The sequence below is a fragment of the Aquarana catesbeiana genome, linkage group LG01, assembly GCF_042186555.1.
Source record: "Aquarana catesbeiana isolate 2022-GZ linkage group LG01, ASM4218655v1, whole genome shotgun sequence".
In the NCBI taxonomy this organism is placed as follows: Eukaryota; Metazoa; Chordata; class Amphibia; order Anura; family Ranidae; genus Aquarana; species Aquarana catesbeiana.
The window spans coordinates 491,532,089-491,554,126 of NC_133324.1; the positions used below are offsets into that span (position 1 = coordinate 491,532,089).

Here is a 22,038-nt window from a genome sequence, read left to right on the forward strand (position 1 = left end):
CTCTGGTCTTTCAGGGGATGCAACACTAGGGATACGACTAGGTTCATGAGGAACTACTGACGACATCGGTGTGCTCTTCCCTGTAGTATTAGTCCCGCTCCTCTTTTTTGAAGACATTTACTAGCCACAAAAAGAGAGTACTTGGATGTAATATTAAAAACACCTCAGAAGGGGGAACCCTTAAATAGGGCTCCCAAGCCCCTATGTAACAATCTTGCCAATCCTGCAAGCAACACTTGGTGACTCACGTGACCTGGTAGGGAAAGAATGAACCGCTGCAAGTGCCTGTTCAGAGCCAGCTCTGTGTCCCACAGCTGCCTTCTGGAAGTACCGCATGCTTGGCCTATACAGCTTAAATAAGCTGGGTGTGCGCCAGAACGTTCTGTGCGTGCGTGCGCACGCACGGGGGTGGTCCTGGCAAACGGGCATGGCTGTATTCACGTATGACGCAAATCCTCGTGCGCCCAGATAAAGGCTACTGCACGTGTGTGGCGAAGCCGCGTGTGCGCCATGGTCGCCAAACAAACTGCTAAGTCCAGCGCTGCTTTTGCAAACGCACGTGCACCCTGGTGAACCAAGGCGAAATGGCACACCGTTATTCTTGTGTCTTCTTTGCGTGGCTCAAGTACCATTTATCTAAGCATATAAACCTGTGTCAAATGGATCTGAACGGTCAATCCCTTGATTCATTTAAGAACCGTTTGTGGGACTAGAGACCTGGAGCTCAGAGAGCTCAAACAAACCATGCCATCCACCTTGCAGACATTAGTGCTTCCTGTGTGGGAGGGGTTTAAAAGGGGATCACTTCCTGTCTGAAGACCTTTGGTCTACCAGTGTCCATTCACCTGGTGATGGAGTATAACCCAGCAGGTAATAAATATTAGCCTGACTCTGTGTCCCATGATGTATGAAAAAAGAAATAGTGGTTTCTGAGCTTAAATCCAATTTTTATACAGGCATGAGTGCAATCTGGGCCAGGTCTTTTCAACAAAGAAAAGCAATAAAACTTCCCCTCCTGATGTTTGTGCCTTGAAGTTACATAGGAGCAGGCAGAGCACAGTGGAACCTGGCCTGCAACTTTTCCAGAAGTATGCCAAATGCTGAAAATTTTTCGGCAAGCTTATTTCTTGAAAAAAAAAAAAAAAAAGAGTTCAAGCAGTGCAGGCGAAAAAGAAAAAAATATATTTTTCCTTTCAGGGAAGGCGTTATTTGTTTTTTTTTTTTTTTTTTATAATAGAGACGGTCACTTAAAAAATAAATGTTTCCCACTGTTTTTGGGAGTCTAAATGTTAAGGGCATCTTGTCTTGCCTATGCTAAGCATTTTAATCATCACTCAGAGAAAAAGACATAACAGTTTAGCTTGTCCAAAACAGGGTTCACACTTTATTTGGATACCCGCTATACAAACTGATAAAGGGAAATTTTCAACTACTTATACATTCAGACATAGATTACTGTGCTTTACCACACAGCCTGGACTCCCCAGTCATCAAGGGAACAGGATCCTGCTTTTATTTAGCCGTAGATGGGGCAGGTGCATGTACCAGCAAACCTATAGGAATTGGGAAAACACGTGACTGCTGCAAGCCACTTGCTTATTTTGGACAGCATTGTGCTAGACTTTCCAGCGAATATATGTCCCCTTAGTTGACGTTAATAGCAGCCATATACCTTAACATAGGAAACAGGTAATACTTACGAGTTTCCCATGAAACTGAACAGTTTATAAACTGGATTATCTATTCTTGTGAAGTTGTGGAAATGACTGTCATGTGCCTTCAAGCACGGAGTTCACATTTAGGGCAGCTTTCTATTAGGTAGATCAGGCATGTCCAAAGTCCGGCCCGCGGGCCATTTGCGGCCCGCGACCCGGTGTTATACGGCCCCCCACTTGCAAATTGCTTCTATTACCATTGTGGCCCCCACAGGCTATGGATGAGCCCGTTTGTTCTTATCCCCTGAGAAATCATGAGTGCCGCTGATACGCTGGTGTGTTGCTGGACGTTGGGAAGATGACAGCGCGCCGCAGCCAATAACAGACACTAAGTCATTTCCACCGCTGCAGAGCTCCCAGTGACTCAGTGCCTGTGATTGGCGGCGGTAATTGGCAGCGGTGATTGGCTGCGGCGCTGCGCGCTGTCAGCATCCTAGCGGGCTCGGGCACACTGACATGTGAACAAGCCTGACGTCATCCCTGTGAGTGTCAGTGAGAGGCGCTCAGGGATTTCTCAGGGGATTCTCAGGGGATTAGATAAGTACAGAAGGTATATATTATATTTTTAAAAAACTAGCTCATCCTTGTGGGGGCCACAGAAAAAAATAAAAAAAAAGCTCATCCTTGTGGGGGGCCAAAAAAAAAAAATATAAAAAAACAGCTCATCCTTGTGGGGGGCCAAAAAAAAAAATATAAAAAAACAGCTCATCCTTGTGGGGGCCTGAGAAAAATTAAAAAAAACAGCTCATCCTTGTGGGGGCCTGAGAAAAATTAAAAAAAAACAGCTCATTCTTGTGGCGGCCTGAGAAAAATTTTTAAAAAAAGCTCATCCTTGTGGCGGCCTGAGAAAAATTTAAAAAAACAGCTCATCCTTGTGGCGGCCTGAGACGGGGCCACAGAAGAGATAAGGGCAAATTACAAGGGCCCAGAGAGACCAAAAAAAAAAAATTGCTCATCCTTGCCCTGATCGGAGCCTGGGGGCCACAAAAGTGATAAAGGCCAGATTTCTCAGAGGATAAAGAAGAGGAAATATATATATCCAAATAACTCATCCTCAGACTCTTCACCACACACAGCCACAAAAGGTAGGAGAATACTTGTTGGGCAGTGTATTAGTGTATCGGACGAACACACTTAGACCAAAACCTCTGGCAATTTCTAAAATGGCGACTGTAAACAAGAGAAGGAAAGTTGACAGTGAGGGCCGCCGCTTCCAGGACAGGTGGAAAGTGCAATATTTCTTCACTGAAATACGGAATCACTGTGTTTGTCTGATATGCCAAGAGACTGTGGCTGTTTATAAGGAATTTAATGTCAAGAGACACTACCAGTCGCGACATAGCACATATGACAAGCTAACAGGGCACGACCGCAGTGAAAAGTTGAAGCAACTTGAAGCTGTTTTAATGTCGCAACAGCGATTTTTCACAAGAGCCCGTGAGTCAAATGAAAATGCCACAAAGGCAAGCTATGAGGTGGCAACGTTAATTGCTAAAAATTGCAAATCTTTTGCTGAGGGTGACTTTATCAAAGAATGCGTTATAAAAATGGTTGAGAATATCTGTCCCGAGAAGAAGCAAGAGTTTGCCAACATTTGCCTGGCTCGTAACACTGTAGCACGGAGAATTAAAGAGATTTCATCAGATATTAAGAGACAGTTGACATCCAAAGGAGTGGATTTTGACTTCTTTTCAGTAGCCTGTGATGAAAGCACAGACCTATCTGACACGGCTCAGTTGCTGATTTTTATGAGAGGGGTGGATGATGAAATGAATATGACTGAAGAGCTACTTGACCTCCAGAGCCTTACGGACCAAACAAGAGGAAAAGATTTATTTGTTTCTGTTAGTTCCGCCATAGACGACATGAAACTGCATTGGAACAAACTTACTGGGATTATTACTGATAGGGCACCTGCCATGGCTGGTGAACGAAGTGGATTAGCAACCCTAATCTGTAACAAGGTGATGGAAGAAGGAGGCAAAGCTATTAAACTCCATTGTATCATTCATCAACAAGTTCTCTGTGCTAAACATCTCAAATATGACCATGTTATGAAACCGGTGGTGAAGACTATTAATTTTATTCGCTCTAAAACCCTGTGCCACCGCCAGTTTAAACAGTTTCTACTGGACATCCAGGCTGAATATGAAGATGTTGTATATCACAACAATGTAAGATGGCTCAGTCGGGGGTCTGCACTTCAGCGTTTCTACCCTCTCAGAAAGGAAATCGGAGAATTCTTGGAAACAAAGGGACAATCGATGCAAGAACTATCTGATCCTATTTGGCTGGCTGATTTGGGGTTTCTAGTTGACATAACAAAGCATCTGAATGTACTGAACACGAGTCTTCAGGGGAAAGATGCAGCGGTGAACCAGCTTTATTCACACCTCAAAGCCTTTGGAACAAAGCTGCAACTTTTCATAAGGCAGTTGTCACAAACACAGCCCAACACTATCAATTTTTCAGTGTTGCAGGAAATAATGGACAGTTTTCCACAGGACAATATCTGTGCACAAATGAGCAAGTATGCAGCAGACATCACATCTCTGGCTGGGGAGTTTAAACGGCGCTTTCAGGATTTTGCAGCTATTGAAAATGAGATAAGCCTTTTCTCCTCTCCATTCTCTGTTGACCCCGGTAATGCTCCAGATCAGCTGCAGCTCGAGCTCATTGAGCTGCATTGTGACAGTGAGTTACGCAGTCGTCACCAACAGCTCTCTCTTGTGAACTTTTACCGCCAACTGGATAAGAGCAGGTTTCAAGAGATTCCAACATTGGCTAAGAAAATGCTGAGCTTGTTTGGCTCAACATATATGTGTGAGAAGACATTCTCTGCTATGAACTTTAACAAGAACCGCGTGAGGACAAGACTAAGTGACTCTCACCTGCGGGACATTTTGCGCATCAAAACCACTGCCTTTGACCCAGACCTAGCCTATGTTCTGCAGTCCAGATCCCAGTTTCACCCTTCACATTAGTGCAGGCAATTTTTTTTTTTCAATTGAGATGAATTTATTGTAAAATTTCAGTTAATTTTAGTTGGTCTAAATCAGTTATGAATATATTTGGACACAAGATGTATACTTGATGTTCTGTTCCTGTTCAAATTTTTTTTAACTTAAAAGTTAACAACCTTTATTATAATATGTAATGTACTTTACAATGTTCCTGACATATATTTCAGCTTCCTGGATTTGTTTTCATCTGGCCTTCAGATATGAAAGGCAGAGTGATTTAACACCTGTTTAGATTTGTTATCCTTGTGATGAAATGAAAAGTATGCAGTTTGCAATAAAGTTTGCATAAAATATTTAAATTTGCATTTCATTTTAATGGTTCGACGAACGTCGGGCAAAATGGTCGGCCCTCAGCCATGTTCACTTCATGAAATCTGGCCCTCTTTGAAAAAAGTTTGGACACCCCTGCTTTTAAGGGTAAAATGCTTTATAAATTTCATATATTAGAGTTGTTCCGTAGACGTCACTGGAATAAGTGTTTTTGGCGTGAGTATGCATAGCATGTAATTTGAGTTTACTAATGATTTATACTACTTTTTGCAGCAAATTTGTCTATCCAATGCAAAGTAGAGTTATTACATGGGTAAACTAGCAACAGTAATATTACCGTATTTATCGGAGTATAACACGCACTTTTTTCCCCTTAAAATCAGGGGAAAATCGCAGGTGCGTGTTATACGCCGATCCCCTGCGATCCCCCACTGTCAGATCTAAAAAATCGCCGACCGCGATTTGAAAATGGCGCCGCCGGCGCCGAAATACACAGTGCCGGTCCTCGGTTCTTCTTGGCCACTTTCGGCTTCACTCGAGCGCCGCCCGAACCTAGCCGAGTGTACTCAGCTAGGTTCGGATAGCTCCGCTCACCGTCACGCCCATCATGAGTGGAGCCGAAAGTGAACGAGAGCCGCCGAGAAGAGCTATGTGTATTTCGGCGCCGGCGGCGCCATTTTCAAATCGTGGTCGGCGATTTTGAAGCTCAGCGAGCTGCAAGGCTGCACTGGGGCAAGGCTGCACTGGGGCAAGGCTGGACTGGGGCAAGGCTGGACTGGGGCAAGGCTGGACTGGGGCAAGGCTGGACTGACATGGCTGCACTGACAAGGCTGCACTGGCAAGGCTGCACTGGCAAGGCTGCACTGGGGCAACGCTGCACTGGGGCAACGCTGCACTGGGGCAAGGCTGCACTGAGAAGGCTGTAATGATGGGCATTTAAATGTAAGTTTTTTTCCCTTCAACTTCCCTCCCAAAAGTTTTTTTTTCCTTAAAATTCCCTCCTAAATTGGGGTGCGTGTTATACGCCGATAAATACGGTTATTATTACTACACTGTTCCAGAAGGCCTTGTCTTTGATTATATATTTAATGGCGATCTAGTCTATCTACAATGTTCTTTTTGAACAGCTAAGGTTAAATTTGTGCAATCTTCACCTGAATATCCCGCAATAAAATTTCGAGATTCTTAGTGAATTCTTAAAGGGGTTGTAAAGGTAGAAGGTTTTTCATTTTAATGCATCTTCTATGTGTAGCAGCCCCCCACCCCCTGCCCCAAATACTTACCTGAGCCCACTCTCTGTCCAGTGATGTCCACAAATGTCTCAGCTGTCTGAGAGTCTCCTTCCTGATTGGCAGAGGCACAGCAGTGGTGCCATTAGCTCCTACTGCTGTCAATACAAGTCAGCTAGCCAATCAGGAGAAAAGGGACGAGGCCAGGTCGGGGCTCCGTGTCTGAATGGACACAGGGAGCTGTGACTCAGCTCCGGTGCCCCCATAGCAAGCTGCTTGCTGTGGGGGCACTAAACAGGAGGGAGGGGCCAGGATCACAGAAGAGGGACCCAAGAAGAGGAGGATCTGGGCTGCTCTGTGCAGATCCACTGCAACAGAGCAGGCAAGTAGAACATGTTTATTATTTATAGGAAAAAAAAAAAAGAGAGACAGTAATTGTTTGAAACCAATACCACTTTTAGATTATTATCCTTACATTGAAATGATTGGTTTTAAATAATTTAACAAGATTTTCAAATTTCTTGCCAGACTTAGGCATACATAACCTTCTTTCTGAGGGCCCAAGGTAAATTTACATGGGCATTTAGCCATGCTACAAATCCCAACAACAAGGATCTACTGATTTCTGCAGTTGAGAATGACAGATAGCTGCGGCCGCAGCTATTCATGACTGTTCACACAGCCAGCGATTACCTGCAATGATTGTGGCTGGAAACACTTTGTATAAAGTGCCAACACCAGCATACCAAATGTTTATGTTGTACTTTACACAGTTTTGGCCAGCACACTGTTTACGCCATTTTGTATGTTAACCATTCCTTATGGTTCCACTGTATATGATCCAGACTGCTGCACTATATACTTATGTTATGCATTAGATTGTCCCGACCTCTGCACTTTATATGCTATGATGTACAAAGTGTTCATTGTCTCAACAGTTGCTGGTTGCCAAGTAGTATTCAATAAAGCTTCTGTCTATATTCTGTGTGTTGAAAAATATCTGTAGTTGAAGAGTTTCTTTATTATCTATTTTTGTGCATCTGTGAGAGTGTCACTAGTGGTAAAATCATTTTTGTAAATACAGAGACTGTGGCATATGTGCAGTGTACACAGTAAGAAGGGGTTCTATTTAACCATCCCCTTTAAGGCATTTGCCTTGTTCGGTACAATCTGGCTACACCCAGCACCCCAAGTATTTCACAGTCCTACCAATGCCCTTTTACAGACAGACTTGTTTATTAGTGCCACTGGTATGCGCCCATATGAGAACAGGGAATAGCAGAGAATAAAAATAGAGTATTTTTAAAAGTCTCAGAGCTGACTGAATCAGTCAGTTCTCAAGCTTGGGATTCACACAGACTGGAGCAAGATTTACTTGGTCTGCCAGCTTTAGCTTTAACAGATGGATTTGTTATAGTTTCGCAGAACAGAATTGTACAAGTCTCACCTGCATCTGATCATGTGGCAAATTCAGGGTAATAGACTATTCATGTACCACAGGGGTAGGGAACCTTAAAGAGGTGGAGCTCTACCTGAACAACATGGGAGAAGTCAAAGATCACCAGGCACAGTGGTGCTTCCTCACACTGGATTTAAACCTCTAATTGCCCAAATACTGTGTTGCAATCGTGTGCATTGCACGGCAATCATGGGTTTAAATCAGGTAGTGAGGAGGCAACATAAGGACGCACGTGCCCTTAGTTGCATTCTGTAGCAGCACCCTTGGTGCTGCTTCACACGTAAAGTTGGGGGAGGTCGCAAAACCCTGCGGCTGAATTGTGGTTTTGCAGCCTTCAATCCCAACCCCCCTTTAGATGCTAAGGCAGCAACCATAGGTGTACACATAAATGAATCAAAAACAAATCTGCGCCAGAATAAAACTCAAAAAGCTGCTGAACACTGTGTCCACGATTCAAAAATACAACAAATATAAAACAAAAATAGTGCTGCGCTGTGATTGTATCAAAAAATGTCCAATAATTGTATATAAAAATCCTAAAATCCAATGAAAATGATAGTCCCACAACCGTTGTGATAGGTAGGAGATCCTGAAATAGACTCAGTGACACCTCTCACACTCAAATCCTGCTTACCAGATCTCGTGTGTATACCGGCTCACCAGCCACAGAGGTAAGTTCATCTTACAGATTTTTCTGTAAAGGTGAACTTACACTTTAATTTACACTGTTTGTGAACTATCCAATTTGTTGCACATTGTAAGTGTCCCGGAAGACTGCAGGGAGGGAGGGGAGAGGAGAACCAAGGAGATGCGAGCAAAAGTGGGAGCGGGTACCTGTCAAAACTAGATACCTGTCTCCCCCCCCAAAAAAGCGACTGTATAATTAGATCTTAAGGACTCATGTAGACAACCTTTTAAGAGGCAATCCAATATTTTTGGCCTCTAGCTACTAAGCTGTTGTGCCAAACATTTCTATTTAGAAGTTTTGGGCTTGGTAAAATGGTCAACAACACATGCATGTACACACGCAGCTGCTAGTAAGGTTCAATAAGCCCTATAATGAGTAGGTGAGTGCGGTCACTCAAGCTATGATGAGCACCCTATATGAGAGCCAGATGGAGCTTGGATTGTTAACACATGCCCTAAGAAAAGGTTATTGTATTGAACTGGTTACCTTTTTCATTTAACCATAACAGACATGATGTAGCTCCTTACTTTTTCCTGTATGCATTTCAGCCTTATAATTATGCAATACGTACTTGAATCATTCGATGTGGGAGTTTCTTTTACTGATCCTTGTGTTATTCCATCTGTTTCATTGTCTTCATCTATCAAAATAAACATTTCAATATTTTTACAAGTTATATAATTGTACAAGATAAAAGAAAACTGCCTGCCTAAAATTAAATGAAATGATGACACTTAGCATCTCTCGCTGCACAGTTTCTGAGTACCTTTACATCTATTTCTACACCAACATTAAATTGATTATGATTTTTTTTTTTTTTTTACAAACAAACAGGTCATACTTACCTGCTCTCCACAATGGAGTCCCCCACTGGCGCTTATGGCTCCTCCCCCCTTCCGAGTGCAAGGTATGCTATGGGGGCACTTATGCAAGCTCAATCCCATGCCGAGCTCTGTGTGTCTATTCACACACACACAGCGTGACTTGGCCCCACCCCCCACTCTTTCCTCACAGGCTGCGATTGACATCAGCAGGAGCCAATGGCTGTTCAGTCCTGGGCACAGTGCTGGATTGAAATCAAACACAAGTATTTAAGGGGGATGAACACAGAAGGTTTTTTTACCTTAATGTAAAGAATGCATCAAGGTAAAAAAAAAAATTCTACCTTTACAACAACTTTAACCTTCTGAACTGCCTACCAGTCTTAGGCTTGATACACAAGTGAGTAAAAGATCTAATACCCAAGTAAACTTTTACCTTATAAAAAGCATGCAGGAAACTGGACTACGTACCCATAACAGTACCATTGGCGTGCGCACGGGGTGTGCCTGAGCACACCCTATGTTGTGTCCCGAGATCTGCTGTTAAATGTTGCAAGAGACTGTATAGCGCGCTGCCTGTGAGACAGTATCACATTGAGCAGTCAGCAAGGCATGTAAGAGCCGCTTAGTGCTTGAAACTGTAATGTAATGTCACTGCTTGCAGAGACAAGCTGTCAAAACTCGGCACTGATGTCGGGGGTGGGCGGGACCGAACAGCTAGCCTATCAAACAAGCCAAGGGGATATGGGCTGGGTGGGCCGCTCCGTGTATATGGCTCCACCCCCTTTATATCAGCCATCAAACACCAGCCAATGTTGGGCTGCTTAAGAAAGGGGGCGGAGCCACATACATGGAGCGGCCCGCCCAGCCGCCTGAGTGCCCATCAGTGCCACCTATCAGTGCCCATCAGTGCTGCCTATCAGTGCTTCCAATAAGTGCCACTTATTAGTGCACATCAGCGCTGCCTATCAGTGTCAATCAGTGCCCATCAGTGCTGCCAATTAGTGCCACCTGTCAGTGCCACCCATCAATGCCAATCAGTGCCACCCATCAGAGCTGTCAGTGCCAATAGGTGCCTATCAGTGCCACCTGTCAGTGCCCATTAGTGCCACCTGTCAGTGCCAATAAGTGCCCATCAGTGCCACCTGTCAGTGCCAATAGTGCCACCTGTTAGTACCCCATCAGTGCCGCCTGTCAGTGCCAATCAGTGCCACCTGTCGGTGCCAATAAGTGCCACCTGTCAGTGCTGCCAATCAGTGCCAACCAATGCCACCTATCAGTGCCCATCAGTGCCAATCAGTACTTCCAATCAGTGCTGCCTATCAGTGTTGCCAATCAGTGTCCAACAGTGCTGCCTATCAGTGCCAACAAATGCCACCTATAAGTGCAAATCAGTGCTGCCTATCAGTGCCAATCAGTGCCGCCTATCAGTGTTGCCTATCAGTGCCATCTATCAGTGCTGCCAGTGTTGCCTATCAGTGACAATCAGTGCCGCCTGTCAGTGCTGCCAATTAGTGCCTATCAGTAACCAGTACCGCCTATCAGTGGCCATCAGTGCTGCCAATCAGTGCCCATGATTGCTGCCAGTGTCACCCATCAGTTCCAATCAGTACCCATCAGTGCTGCCAATCAGTACACTGAGTGCAGGGATAGGGGAGATGAACTCAGCAGACAGGCACATTGTCCATGGTGGGCCGGCCTGGTGGGGCACAACTGAAATCTGTCTGGTTATTAATGCCACATGCCGATCTTTCGTGTAATAGGTAATCACCACAATACTATTTACAATAAACTACTGGAGGTAAAATAAAAAAGTGTCTGTAAAAGGCCTGCCACTAAGCACTGTTACGTGTTCCCACACCACAAAAAAAAGAAAAAGTGTAGCGCTAACTTACTAATCAATAACTTAACAACAATGGTGGAACCCTCTAATGTATGGTAATCTCAATAAACTTCAATATTATTACAATACCGGCCTCTGTGATATGTAAAATCACATATAATACACATCAAACTGAAAAAAGAAATAAAAAAATGGAACTTAGCAGGGATGGTGGAAACCCCTCCTATAGATATTTGCCATACAGATTAACTTCAAGTGCAATAATGGCAGTGATATGTCATGTCACATGTAATACACATCAAAATTTTTTTTTTAAAACAACAACATTTTTGACATATTTTTTTTAAAACTTAGCAGGGATGGTGGAAACACCTCTACAGATAATTGCAATACAAATTAACTAAGTAATAACTTTTTAGTTGGGTGGTTCACACCATTATAGCACTTTGGAATTTTTATTTTTTACATTGTTACACTTAATTCTATATGTTTTAGTTATTATTATAATGTGAATTTTTGCACTAGAAGTTAATTTCCCACCACCCTTGCTAAGTCCATGTCTTTATGGACCTTGATTGTGCACTGGTGCGCAGTCATGTTGGAACAGGAAGGGTTCATCCCCAAACTGTTCCCACGAAGTTGGGAGCATGAAATTGTCCAAAATATCTTGGTATGCTGACACCTTAAGAGTTCCCTTCACTGGAACTAAGGGACCAAGTCTGACCCCTGAAAAGCAACCCCACACCATAATCCCCCCTCCACCAAATGATTTGGACCAATGCACAAAGCAAGGTCCATAAAAACATGGGTGAGCGAGTTTAGGGTGGAGGAACTTGACTGGCCTTCACATTAGAGTGGAGACTGCGAGCCAGGCCTTCTCATCCAACATCAGTGCTTGACCTCATAAATACGCTTCTGGAGGAATGGTCAAACGTTCCCATAGACATACTCTTAAACCTTGTGGACAGCCTTCCCAGAAGAGTTGAAGCTGTTATAGCTGTAAAGGGTGGGCCAACCCAATATTGAACCCTATGGACTAAGACTGTGATGCCATTAAAGTTCACGTGTGTGTAAAGGCAGGCATCGAGAGAGAGAGAGAGAGAGAGAGATACATGCCTATGAAAAGTACCCAACATTCACTCTGCAAATTATATATTTAGGTGGACACATTACTCAAATAAAGTAAAACAAAATACGAATTCATATTAATTAGCCCCTTGTTAGCTTTCCTGTATCTACATATCTAAAAATTGGTGTTATATTTATTACATAAAATGAAAAGTGTAATAGGAGGACTCTAAAAATAACATAAGTAGCACTTTCAAAAAAAAAATTCCCACCACAATACCAGTGACTAGTGTACCGAAAAACAAAAATATATATTGCAAAGTCCTCCAATCAATTGTTCTGTGGATATATATATATATATATATATATATATATATATATATATATATATATATATATATATATATATATATATATATATATATACACACACACATATATATATACACACACATATTTCTTGGTATATTTTTTTTTTCTTTACCATTACTAAATATATATTGAGTATTTTGGAATATGGAATGGCGTTGAGGGAATGGCTTGCTCTGTGGTTGTGGTGATTCATTGGGAAAATAGCTTCTCCTGCCCTGTGCCTGTTTTTTTGCCAGTAGGGCATTTATTTTATATATATATATATATATATATATATATATATTATATATATATATACACACACACACACACACACACACATACATACACACCGATCAGCTATAACTTTATGACCACTAAGAGGTTAAATGAACATTGATTATCTCATTACAATGGCATCGGAAAGTCTGGGGCTATATTAGGCAGCAAGTAAACATGTTCTCCCCGAAGTTGATGCGTTGAAACCAGAAAAAAATGGGCATTGCAGTTTGTTGTGTTTGGGGCTGGACCATAAAACAATGGAAAAAGGTAGCTGGGTCTAATAAATCATATTTTCTTTTAAATCATGTGGATGGCTGGGTGTGCGTGTGTGTTTCGCCTGGGGAAGAGATTGCACCAGAATGCAATATGGGAAGACGGTAAGTCAGCAGAGGCAGTGTGATGCTTTGGGTAATGATCTGCTGGGAGACCTTGGGTCCTGCTATCATTGTGGATGTTATTTTGACACATATTAACAAACTATACATTGTTGGTGACCAAGTACACCCCTTCATTGAGACAGTATTTCCTGATGGCAGTGGCCTCTTTCAGCGTGATAATGCACCATGCCACACTGCATTATCCCGCTCAGCATGTGTCTCAGCATCGGTTTCCTTACTTCTAATTTTTAACAAAATAAATAATTTAATACACTGCATTCAAAAAAATAAAAAAAGTCTTCATAACATTTTATATCCCGATTTTAGCCTAGTACCAGGGAGCGAAAATGTCAGAACCTTTCTTTTTGAATAAACTGACTTAAGTATAAACTCATGAAAGTGAATGAAAAGAGTACTGCCAGAATAGGATAATGGCACCAAACCATTTTTAAAACCAAGAACAAGGCAGACTAGATGAATACAAACCTGGCTCTGTTTGAAGATTCTCTGATATTCTGAAGCACTGCAGTTTACTAAAGTTGCGAGACTGTAAGTGAACACAGTTTGGCGGAAGTACCATATTTCTTAATCTTCCAAACGTGCACTCATGGTTCAGGATTACATAACAAGCTGCATGTGCCTGAAAGGAAACAAAGGTGGGGATATGAAGAAGACAGTTAACGTCAGATGAAATTCAGGAAATCAAATCTTGTGTGAGGTCATTTTACAAAGGTTATTGCTGTGGTTAAGAGATGCTGAGGTGACGGGTTAGTAACTATTCTTTTTTCAGGTGTGATAGCCTTTGTGGGTGTAATAACTGACACCAAAAAAATAAAAAAAGGTATGCCAAAGTCTCTGTTCTGAAATTCAAGGTGGAAAAACTTCTGTGCCCAAAAAACTAATGTAAACGAGATGGACAAAAGTCTGACCAAAAGAGCAGATAGTGAGACTAAAGCCTCATACACACAATCAGATTTTCGGACAACCGTTAATCCCTTTTTTGTGGCATGCTAGTCTCATGTCGAAAGTGAAGCAGTTACTCACAATTCGAAAATTCTCGTACGACTGAATACAACTTCAGTGACGTCATGTGCTGAATAGTTTGTATGTATTTTTTCATTTCTGAGCATATGTAGTCTTGCTCTTACGATTTTTTTCGGACAAAAACTGCACTGATTAAATGAAAATCGGACGTCGAGTTCACAATTGACAAAAATTTTATAGTCTGCACATCCAGCTTTTGTCTGATGAAAAACCGTAAGTCAGCTGTCGAAAGCACCGTACTAACAATCTGAAAACTGACAGATCGTTTGTCGGATAAAATTTTATTCCCGATTTTCGTATCGCGTGTACGGGCCTTTAGTCTTGTTGGAGCTGATGCATTACTGAAACACTAGGACCTTGCTGGCTCAGGGGGTATTGTATTGTTCTTTATTGAAATAGAAAAAAATGTGCCCACTAACATGAAGACTTTGCAACAAGCTGGAAATCTCTATTTGACAATGACCATATGTGGCAGTTAGAAGCACTGATTATCCAACTCTAAGGTCTCGTTCAGACCTGCAGAAGCTCTGGTCACCCCCACCATGAAAAGTGATCCGCAGTAGAACACTTTTCAGGGCAGAGAAATGCCACCTCCTCACTGCTGATTTTGAAATTCTCAAAAAGCTTGAGTACCGTGATAATTGTACCAGTCAGTGAATGGGTTGCATTTGGCAGTGGTATTGCCTGCCAAATGTGACGGGGGTTACATTTCTGCTGTGGCCATGGCATATGTGCAGTTCTGAGCGGCGGTGTGTTCCTGTTGAGGTGGGCTATCAGGGGTGGTAAAACCACAGCTTAACCTCCTGCCTTTACCACCTCCTGGCTGCACATTTGAAAGAGCCCCAAGAGAATGTCACACTGCCCTAGAGAAGTCTGACTGTTTAAACTGATGGTCAAACCAGGTGTGTTGCTTGTAACTAGGCCATTAGGCCACATAACAACCTACACAAAAGAGGTTTGTGTATTTAGATTATAGTTCTATATTCCCTTACATTGTATAGCACTGCAGAACATGCTGGCTTTGTATAAGTCAATATGTTTCAAAGAGTATTAAATGTAAAGTAGCTTGAATTTTTGGAAAGGCAAAATAGGCCTAGTCCAGCACCACACTTTATTATAACTGAAGTGCCCATGTTAGCAAAATGTAATGGGGAAAGTTTGCTAAAACTGGAGCAGACAGAATCTGGAGCAGAAGTGTTAGAAGCTGAGATTGGTTGCCAAACTTTAGCTTGTTCAGCTAAGCTTTGAAAATTATAGCAGAACTTTCCCCATAACAACTTAATAGAAAAATTATGTTTTTTTTTATCAAGGAACATATATTCCACAATAGTAATTATGCTACCAAAATGAGTGTGTGTTGTAAATTGCCTCCAATGCTGCTCCTGTTTCTTCTTGCCGAAGGCTGCCATTTTTCTGAAGCTTAGAGCCTCTGAGCAGAAATAAGTCTTTAGGCTGTCAGCAGATCGGCCTTTACTGGCTCAGCACAATGCCAAAAATGGAGAGCAACTGAGCATGTGCAGAGCAGGGTAAAATAGTGTATTACTGGATTTTAAACAGTATAGGCACTTCTTTTTAATGTTTTACATAGCTATACCTGCAAAAGGGGCAGCCTGAAGTAATCTAGTAGGACTTAATTTTCTGACTAAAGTTCCACTCTAAAGTGTAAATTTACCTTTACAGAAAATTTGTAAGGTGACCTTACACTGGACCCCTTCCCCATCCCTCCGGGTACTGCAGTACTGTAGTCCCACAATCTGGTTCAGTCAGGGACCGAAAGCCTGAACCTAGTGAAGCGGCATTCCGGTCCCTAACAGAGCAGAATTGTGGGACTACAGTACAGTGAGACCAGGAGGGGTTGGGCTCCAGTGTAAGGTCACCTTACAGATTTTATAGTACATTGCTAAGAGAAGCCTAATGATACTGTTCACCTTCACCATCACAGGCATGAACTCTCAAATGCTGAGCTGAGAGCTACTGCATCAAGGGAGAAAAAGAGCATGTAAAGGAGCTTAAGTCAGAGAATGAGCTCACATCTCTGATGGTGAAGATATACAGTAACAGTAGGTTCTAGGACAAAGTGTTACTGGCAAAATCACCAGTTGAAAATACAGGGGCAAAGAGGAAAATTAATGCATCCACCACATCTAAGGACTGGTTAGCTGCAATACATATCATTGTTTCTTAGGCCTCATGCCCACTGCAGCTAAAACATGCCCATTTTACAGGCGACTGACTTTCTTTTTTTTTGCCCCTAAAGACCCCTCTATGTTAAGCCTGTGTGTTCATGTAGACTTACTGTAGGCGTTTACCAGCAGAAATCTGAAAGCACAAAAATCGCATTCAGAAAAGGAGCATTTAGGGTAGAAAAAACACCTAATGCGCCTAAACGTGTGTACCTCAAAGCTAGGCACGTTTAGCACTTGAGTGTTCATTCATATCAATGGCCAGAATAAATTACTATTCAGGCCATTGAAATTAATAAACATCTCTAAACATGCCTAAACAAGTTTGAAAAATTAGTATTTTGGTGCATTTTTAATGTTGTTTTTCTTTTTTTGTAGGAGAAAGGCGCTCAGAAGAGCCGTGTATGCACGAGGACATAAATAAGCTTCGATATTACTTGTGGTGAAAAGACATATTTGGGTTTATTTACTAAAGCTTAAGAGGGCAAAATGAGTCACATTTCTGCATAGAAACCAATCAGCTTCTAACCTTAGCTTGTTTAATTAAGCTTTGGCAATAAAACCTGGAAGCCGATTGGTTTCTCTGCAGAATTGTGACTCATTTTGCCCTCTCTAGCTTTAGCAAATAAACCCCATTATGACAGAACTGGCCTGTTAGAAGGTGACAATGCCAAATCACTAACTCCCAATGAAGTGTAACTGGTCACCCTTGCGTACATTTTATGTGCAATGTTTAATAAAATAGCTATCACTAGCAAATAATCTGAATCAGAGCCTCAGCAATCATCTATTTCCATAGCAGAAATACAGGCTATTAGATATACCTGAATACCACACCATTCACATCTCATGCCAGAAAGGACTTCAGAAGATCCACACGTTTTTTTGCAGACTTCACAACGAGCATTTGAAGACAAATTCCCCTCTCTCCAATGATGGTGGTATGTATCCTGATGCACAAAAAGAAGCACTGTAATAGTAGTAAAACAATAAAAACTGTTGCACAAGCAGGTCAGGCTTCAGAACACCTAGGACAAGGCAGCAAGGAACATCATCTCTACCCCTATGATAGTTTCCTTTTAAACTCAGAGGCTCCACACGTACATTCCTGTTCTCGGTTGGGGGGGGGGGTTCATGGGATTTTTTTCGTAAGCATCAGATTAATGCAGATACAAAAATGGTGATAATAATGACGCTGATTGCAATTGTATTAGAAATCCAAAAACATTTGTGAATTTGTTTCCAGCTATTTATCTCCAACATTTAAATATCAAATTAAAATAGAAAAATTCAATGCCCATTCTAACAGTGGTATACAGCACTGCAGTTCCATCTGATTTCTAAATGTACTTCTATAAGGGCTCATTTAAACTTGCTTCGACTTCAACACACATTAAAGCGTCTACTCCTGCAACATGCTTTTTTGATGTGTATTTGATGCTTTAGTGGTGCTTCAATGATACACTGGTGATGCTTTTTTGAAGCTTTAATAAACCTTGGCAGATGCCCTGTGTGTGTGGATATCTCATACCGGCAATACCTCATAAACAAAGTTAAGCTAAAGCTTAATAAACACCTCTCAAAAGCTGCAGGTGCTGCAAGAGAACTTTGTCATAGACTTCTATGGAGGCTTTGAAGCACCACTAAATCGACATAAGCTATCATTTTTGAAGCAAAGCAAACAACGTGTGAACAGGACTGTAAGCTAACCATTTTATTTAGTGACAGGGGCTTTGATTGGAGTTCAGAGTGCTTTAAAAAAAAACATGTTCAATGGCATGTTTTGAAGCAAGTGTAAATGAGCCCTAAAAGTCCTGCCTGAAAGTAGACAGAAGATTTGTAATTTGAACCCAAGTTCTGCCTACTTCATGGCATCCTGACCTATAAGAATGTCCTTAACATCCATTATGACACACTCCTAGGAAGGAGGGTTTTAAATAAGTAGGGCTTAGTCCAGAAGTCAGGGAAGTCTAGGAACTTTAGGAAAACTGCAAGCTTTTCTATAGACAAAACATGCTATCTATGCTGTAACTATGTTTCTTCTAACACCCATAACTTTCCGGCTGCACTCACGCTATGGTTTCACGAATGTACTCAAAATCTCACAATTTACGGAACATGCAAAAACCGCGTGTCAGGCTTACAGTGCCACGGGTGGTTAATGTCAGGACAAACGCACGTTTAAAAAACAATGTGTGAAGCTTGAAGCTCAAAAAAGGTACATGAGCTACTATGTAGGTAAGGGCAACCCATTAAAAATAAATGAGCTGTCCTATGCATGGGTCGCAATAATGCACAAAAACATACATATGCGTGGTGTGATTTTGCATGGGTTAACAAATCGTTATAATGTGAAGTCAGCCTCAAATCGTTTTCCGATCTTGTGTGTGGTCAGTGACCGCTCCTCTGCTAGCCACTGTTTAGTATGTCTGAAGCAAACTCTCACGTTTTCTCAATGAGGAAGTGCAATTCTATGCATTATAAACCTTATATTATCTTTTTACTGAAACAAATTTTTCTTTAATTCAGTTATAATGTTCCCTAAATGCACAGTCAGTCAATGGCTTTGTAAAATAATAATCCTAATAAACTTACATGGTCCTGCTGTCCATCATGGTGGCATTGCCGACAGTCACTGCAGGTGAAAAAGACACAATCTGTGTGCACATGGAGCTCACAAACTAGAAAACAAAACCCAAAAACTGTAGTAAACATTTACAACAAACATTAGCAAACACAATTAAAATAATACATAATGCTAATGTTAAATAACTGTAATTCTACTACCAAAAATGATAATGCAGTAAGCGAGTCATACAGCTATATCATATACTTCTTAGGGTTCAATGGAAAGTCCACGGTCCACTGATATTTTGGAAAATTTTGCTCTCATCAGCTCAGATGCTCAAGTCAATGATCTCAAACATAAGGCCAAGTCGAATCTTCAGGGGCTGCAGCACAAGTAAGTGAAGGTTCTGAAGTAGCCACCACCATTTCCTAGCACCTAGCTAGGTAGGCGCTAGAGAGTTTTTTTTGGTAAGGAACTTTCAGTACAGGTACATTTAGGCAGGCCTATGCTGCAATCTAGGCCTGTTTGTTTTGATCTGGGGGGCAGGGAGTGGTTAGTGTAGCACTGGGTGTGACCACCTGTACTTTAGTTCTGAGGCACCTCCCCTGCTTCCAGTGAGAATGTTCTGGAAGAGGGGCAGGGCCTAGAACTGGAGTGGCAGGTAGCTCATGTGAGGAGCCCTGACCAATCCCCAACTGGAATTGGCAGGGGGCAGGCCTCCCATATAAGCTGAGGTAACAGGCCACTGCGAGTTGTCAGCCGGGAGAAGTGGAGAATGGAGTACTAGAGAGCAGTAGGAGGGCACCCCCATCTGGGGGGGGGGGGGCGATAGCGGGAGGAGGCCCAGGAGAGCTGTGAGGGAGCGTCACGCTTGCATGGTCATGAGTGAAGTCCTCATCATTACACGGTCATTGAAGAGGAGTTCCTGGAGCAGAGGGGCAAGAGAAGCTGTCGGAACGTACAGTCCGGTTAAGATTTTCACCATGGACTTGGGGCGAAAGGTCGGTGAGTGTACCACAGTGGAGGGCTGGATGTGGAGACATTCCAGGAAGTCTATGAGGGAACTTAGTCCTTACACAGTCATGGACGAAGTCCTCATAATTACACGGTCGTTGATGAGGAGTCCTGGAACAGAGGAGAGACTGTGGGGAATGTGGGGAATAGTGTCAAATCGATGCGGCCTGAGGGCGCAGGATTTGCAGCCTGGATTAGCTGGGAACAGTAGTCCACCGTTCAGTACAAGCTACTAAACTACCAGGCCTCTGGGGAGAGGTACTGCAGACCACTGGCCTAGTAGCAGCAACTAATCAGAGTCAGCATTAGAGACTATTCAGAGTGGGATCTTTTGCATATAGAAGAGGAGTTACACAGAGGAGGAGCAATAATCTGCATGGTGATGCATGGAAGAGACTGTAGATGTGCATCATTTCTTCAAGGCTCAAACAAAGTTCTAATTGATAAATATGATGGCAAAGTAATTTGATCTATGGGCATCCCATATACCCCTTTTCCCCCAACCAAGTTATATCCCCCCAATAAACAAAAACAAAACAAAATGACTGTTCATTGTCTCAGAGGTGATATATGAAGGTCTGGCAGCAGGGTGATATGGTGGATGTTAGTAACTAGTGGCAAACCACCGCTACACACACACATATTATAATATATATATATATATATATATATATATATATATATATATATATATATATATTAATTTTTTTTTTTTTTTTTTAATTGAGTTACATTTTACCTTGCCTGGGTTCCTCCCTACCCACTTATCAACTTGCTAATAAATCTTTAAAATAAAAAAAATGTTTCTCATTACATATCATATTCTAGACCTAGTGATGTGCACAATAAGGGTTCTGTACATACATAGCTTCTTAAGAACATCACAGCACCTTGCCTTAGTACTCCTCTGCAGAGCCCCAGGGTTGATGCGAGCAGTAAACTGGCTCTCAGGAGGAGTTAAGCAAATGTTGAAAATACCTTAATGGGTGGATGTCAGTTTGAAAAAGAGGGCGTTCCTAGGCAGGCTGTATTGTATTTGCATGAAAAGTGCCCTAGGTAACGTCCACATGATGATGATGAACCAAAGTAAATGAAAGGGGCAGACTGGGGACAGTAAGGCTGGTGAAGAAATGGGTAGATGATGCTGAACGTCCTTCAACCAAGAAAGGGAGGAATAGTGTATCTGATTTGCTGCAGCTTTCAATGCATCCTGTGTGAAGCGAACAGTATGCAGTGAAGTCAAAATAAGCAAGTCTAGTCCAGAGGAGCCTGTACAACTGTACAAGACTGAAGGGAAATGTGAAGTGCAGCTTTAGAAATGAAGGGAACAGAAAATTTTGAATGGGATTATTTTATTATGTCCTTGTATTGCTATGGTGTAAAGCAAAACCAATTGATTTAATGTTTTCCCAAAACAGTTATATTCAAGGCATGCCATGAAATATAACTGTCACAATCATCCTCAGCTGAACTAAGCCATCAAATGACTGGTGTCATAACTAATCACTTGCGCAGCACCATGGCAACTGCAGCTCAAACAATGGCTAAAACAGTAGCTTCCTTGGCTGTAAGGATGGGAGGGTTAAGTTCTGCATTAATGGTTGTGCTATTCCTACCCAAACCTATCTGGTCATCTCCTACTCTGTCTGATTTCAGGTGATCCTCGAAAACTCATCTCTCTAGGGAAGCCTATCCCATCTCTACCTAACAATTTTTCTTTCTCCATCAACTCATCTCCCACAGTTATTAACTTTTGTGTCAATAAGATTGTAAGCTCATACCCTTTTTCACTGAATTATATTGTACCTGTACCATCTCCCTTTTTTTGTAAAGCTCTGTGCAAACTGTTAGCACTATATCAGGGGTAGGCAACCTTTAAAAAGCTGGGGATCTACCTGTACAACATAGAAGAGATCAAAGATCACCGCCAGGTGCGGCACCTTTTAAAAAAAAAATTAACTAACTAGTAACCCCCCCTAAAAAATAAAAACGACATAGAAAGATCTAAAAAACTAACATCACTGTAAAAATATAAACTCAATCTACCTTAAAGTTTTGCTTCAGTGAGAAACTCTGCATTCACTTTTTATTAACAATTTGTT

At 42.0% G+C, this 22,038-nt stretch overlaps 1 protein-coding gene across 1 annotated transcript in view; it reads right to left on the reverse strand.

Annotated features, from left to right (window-relative positions):
* DGKQ (diacylglycerol kinase theta) overlaps window positions 1–22,038 on the reverse strand; it is a 268,833-nt gene that overhangs the window by 123,964 nt on the left and 122,831 nt on the right. The window contains exons 4-7 of the mRNA XM_073591922.1: window positions 18,949–19,034; window positions 17,178–17,303; window positions 13,613–13,766; window positions 8,956–9,024 (exon numbers count right to left, since the gene is read on the reverse strand). Of these exons, the coding sequence (XP_073448023.1) occupies window positions 8,956–9,024; window positions 13,613–13,766; window positions 17,178–17,303; window positions 18,949–19,034 (435 nt within the window). The remainder of the gene's footprint in view (window positions 1–8,955; window positions 9,025–13,612; window positions 13,767–17,177; window positions 17,304–18,948; window positions 19,035–22,038) is intronic.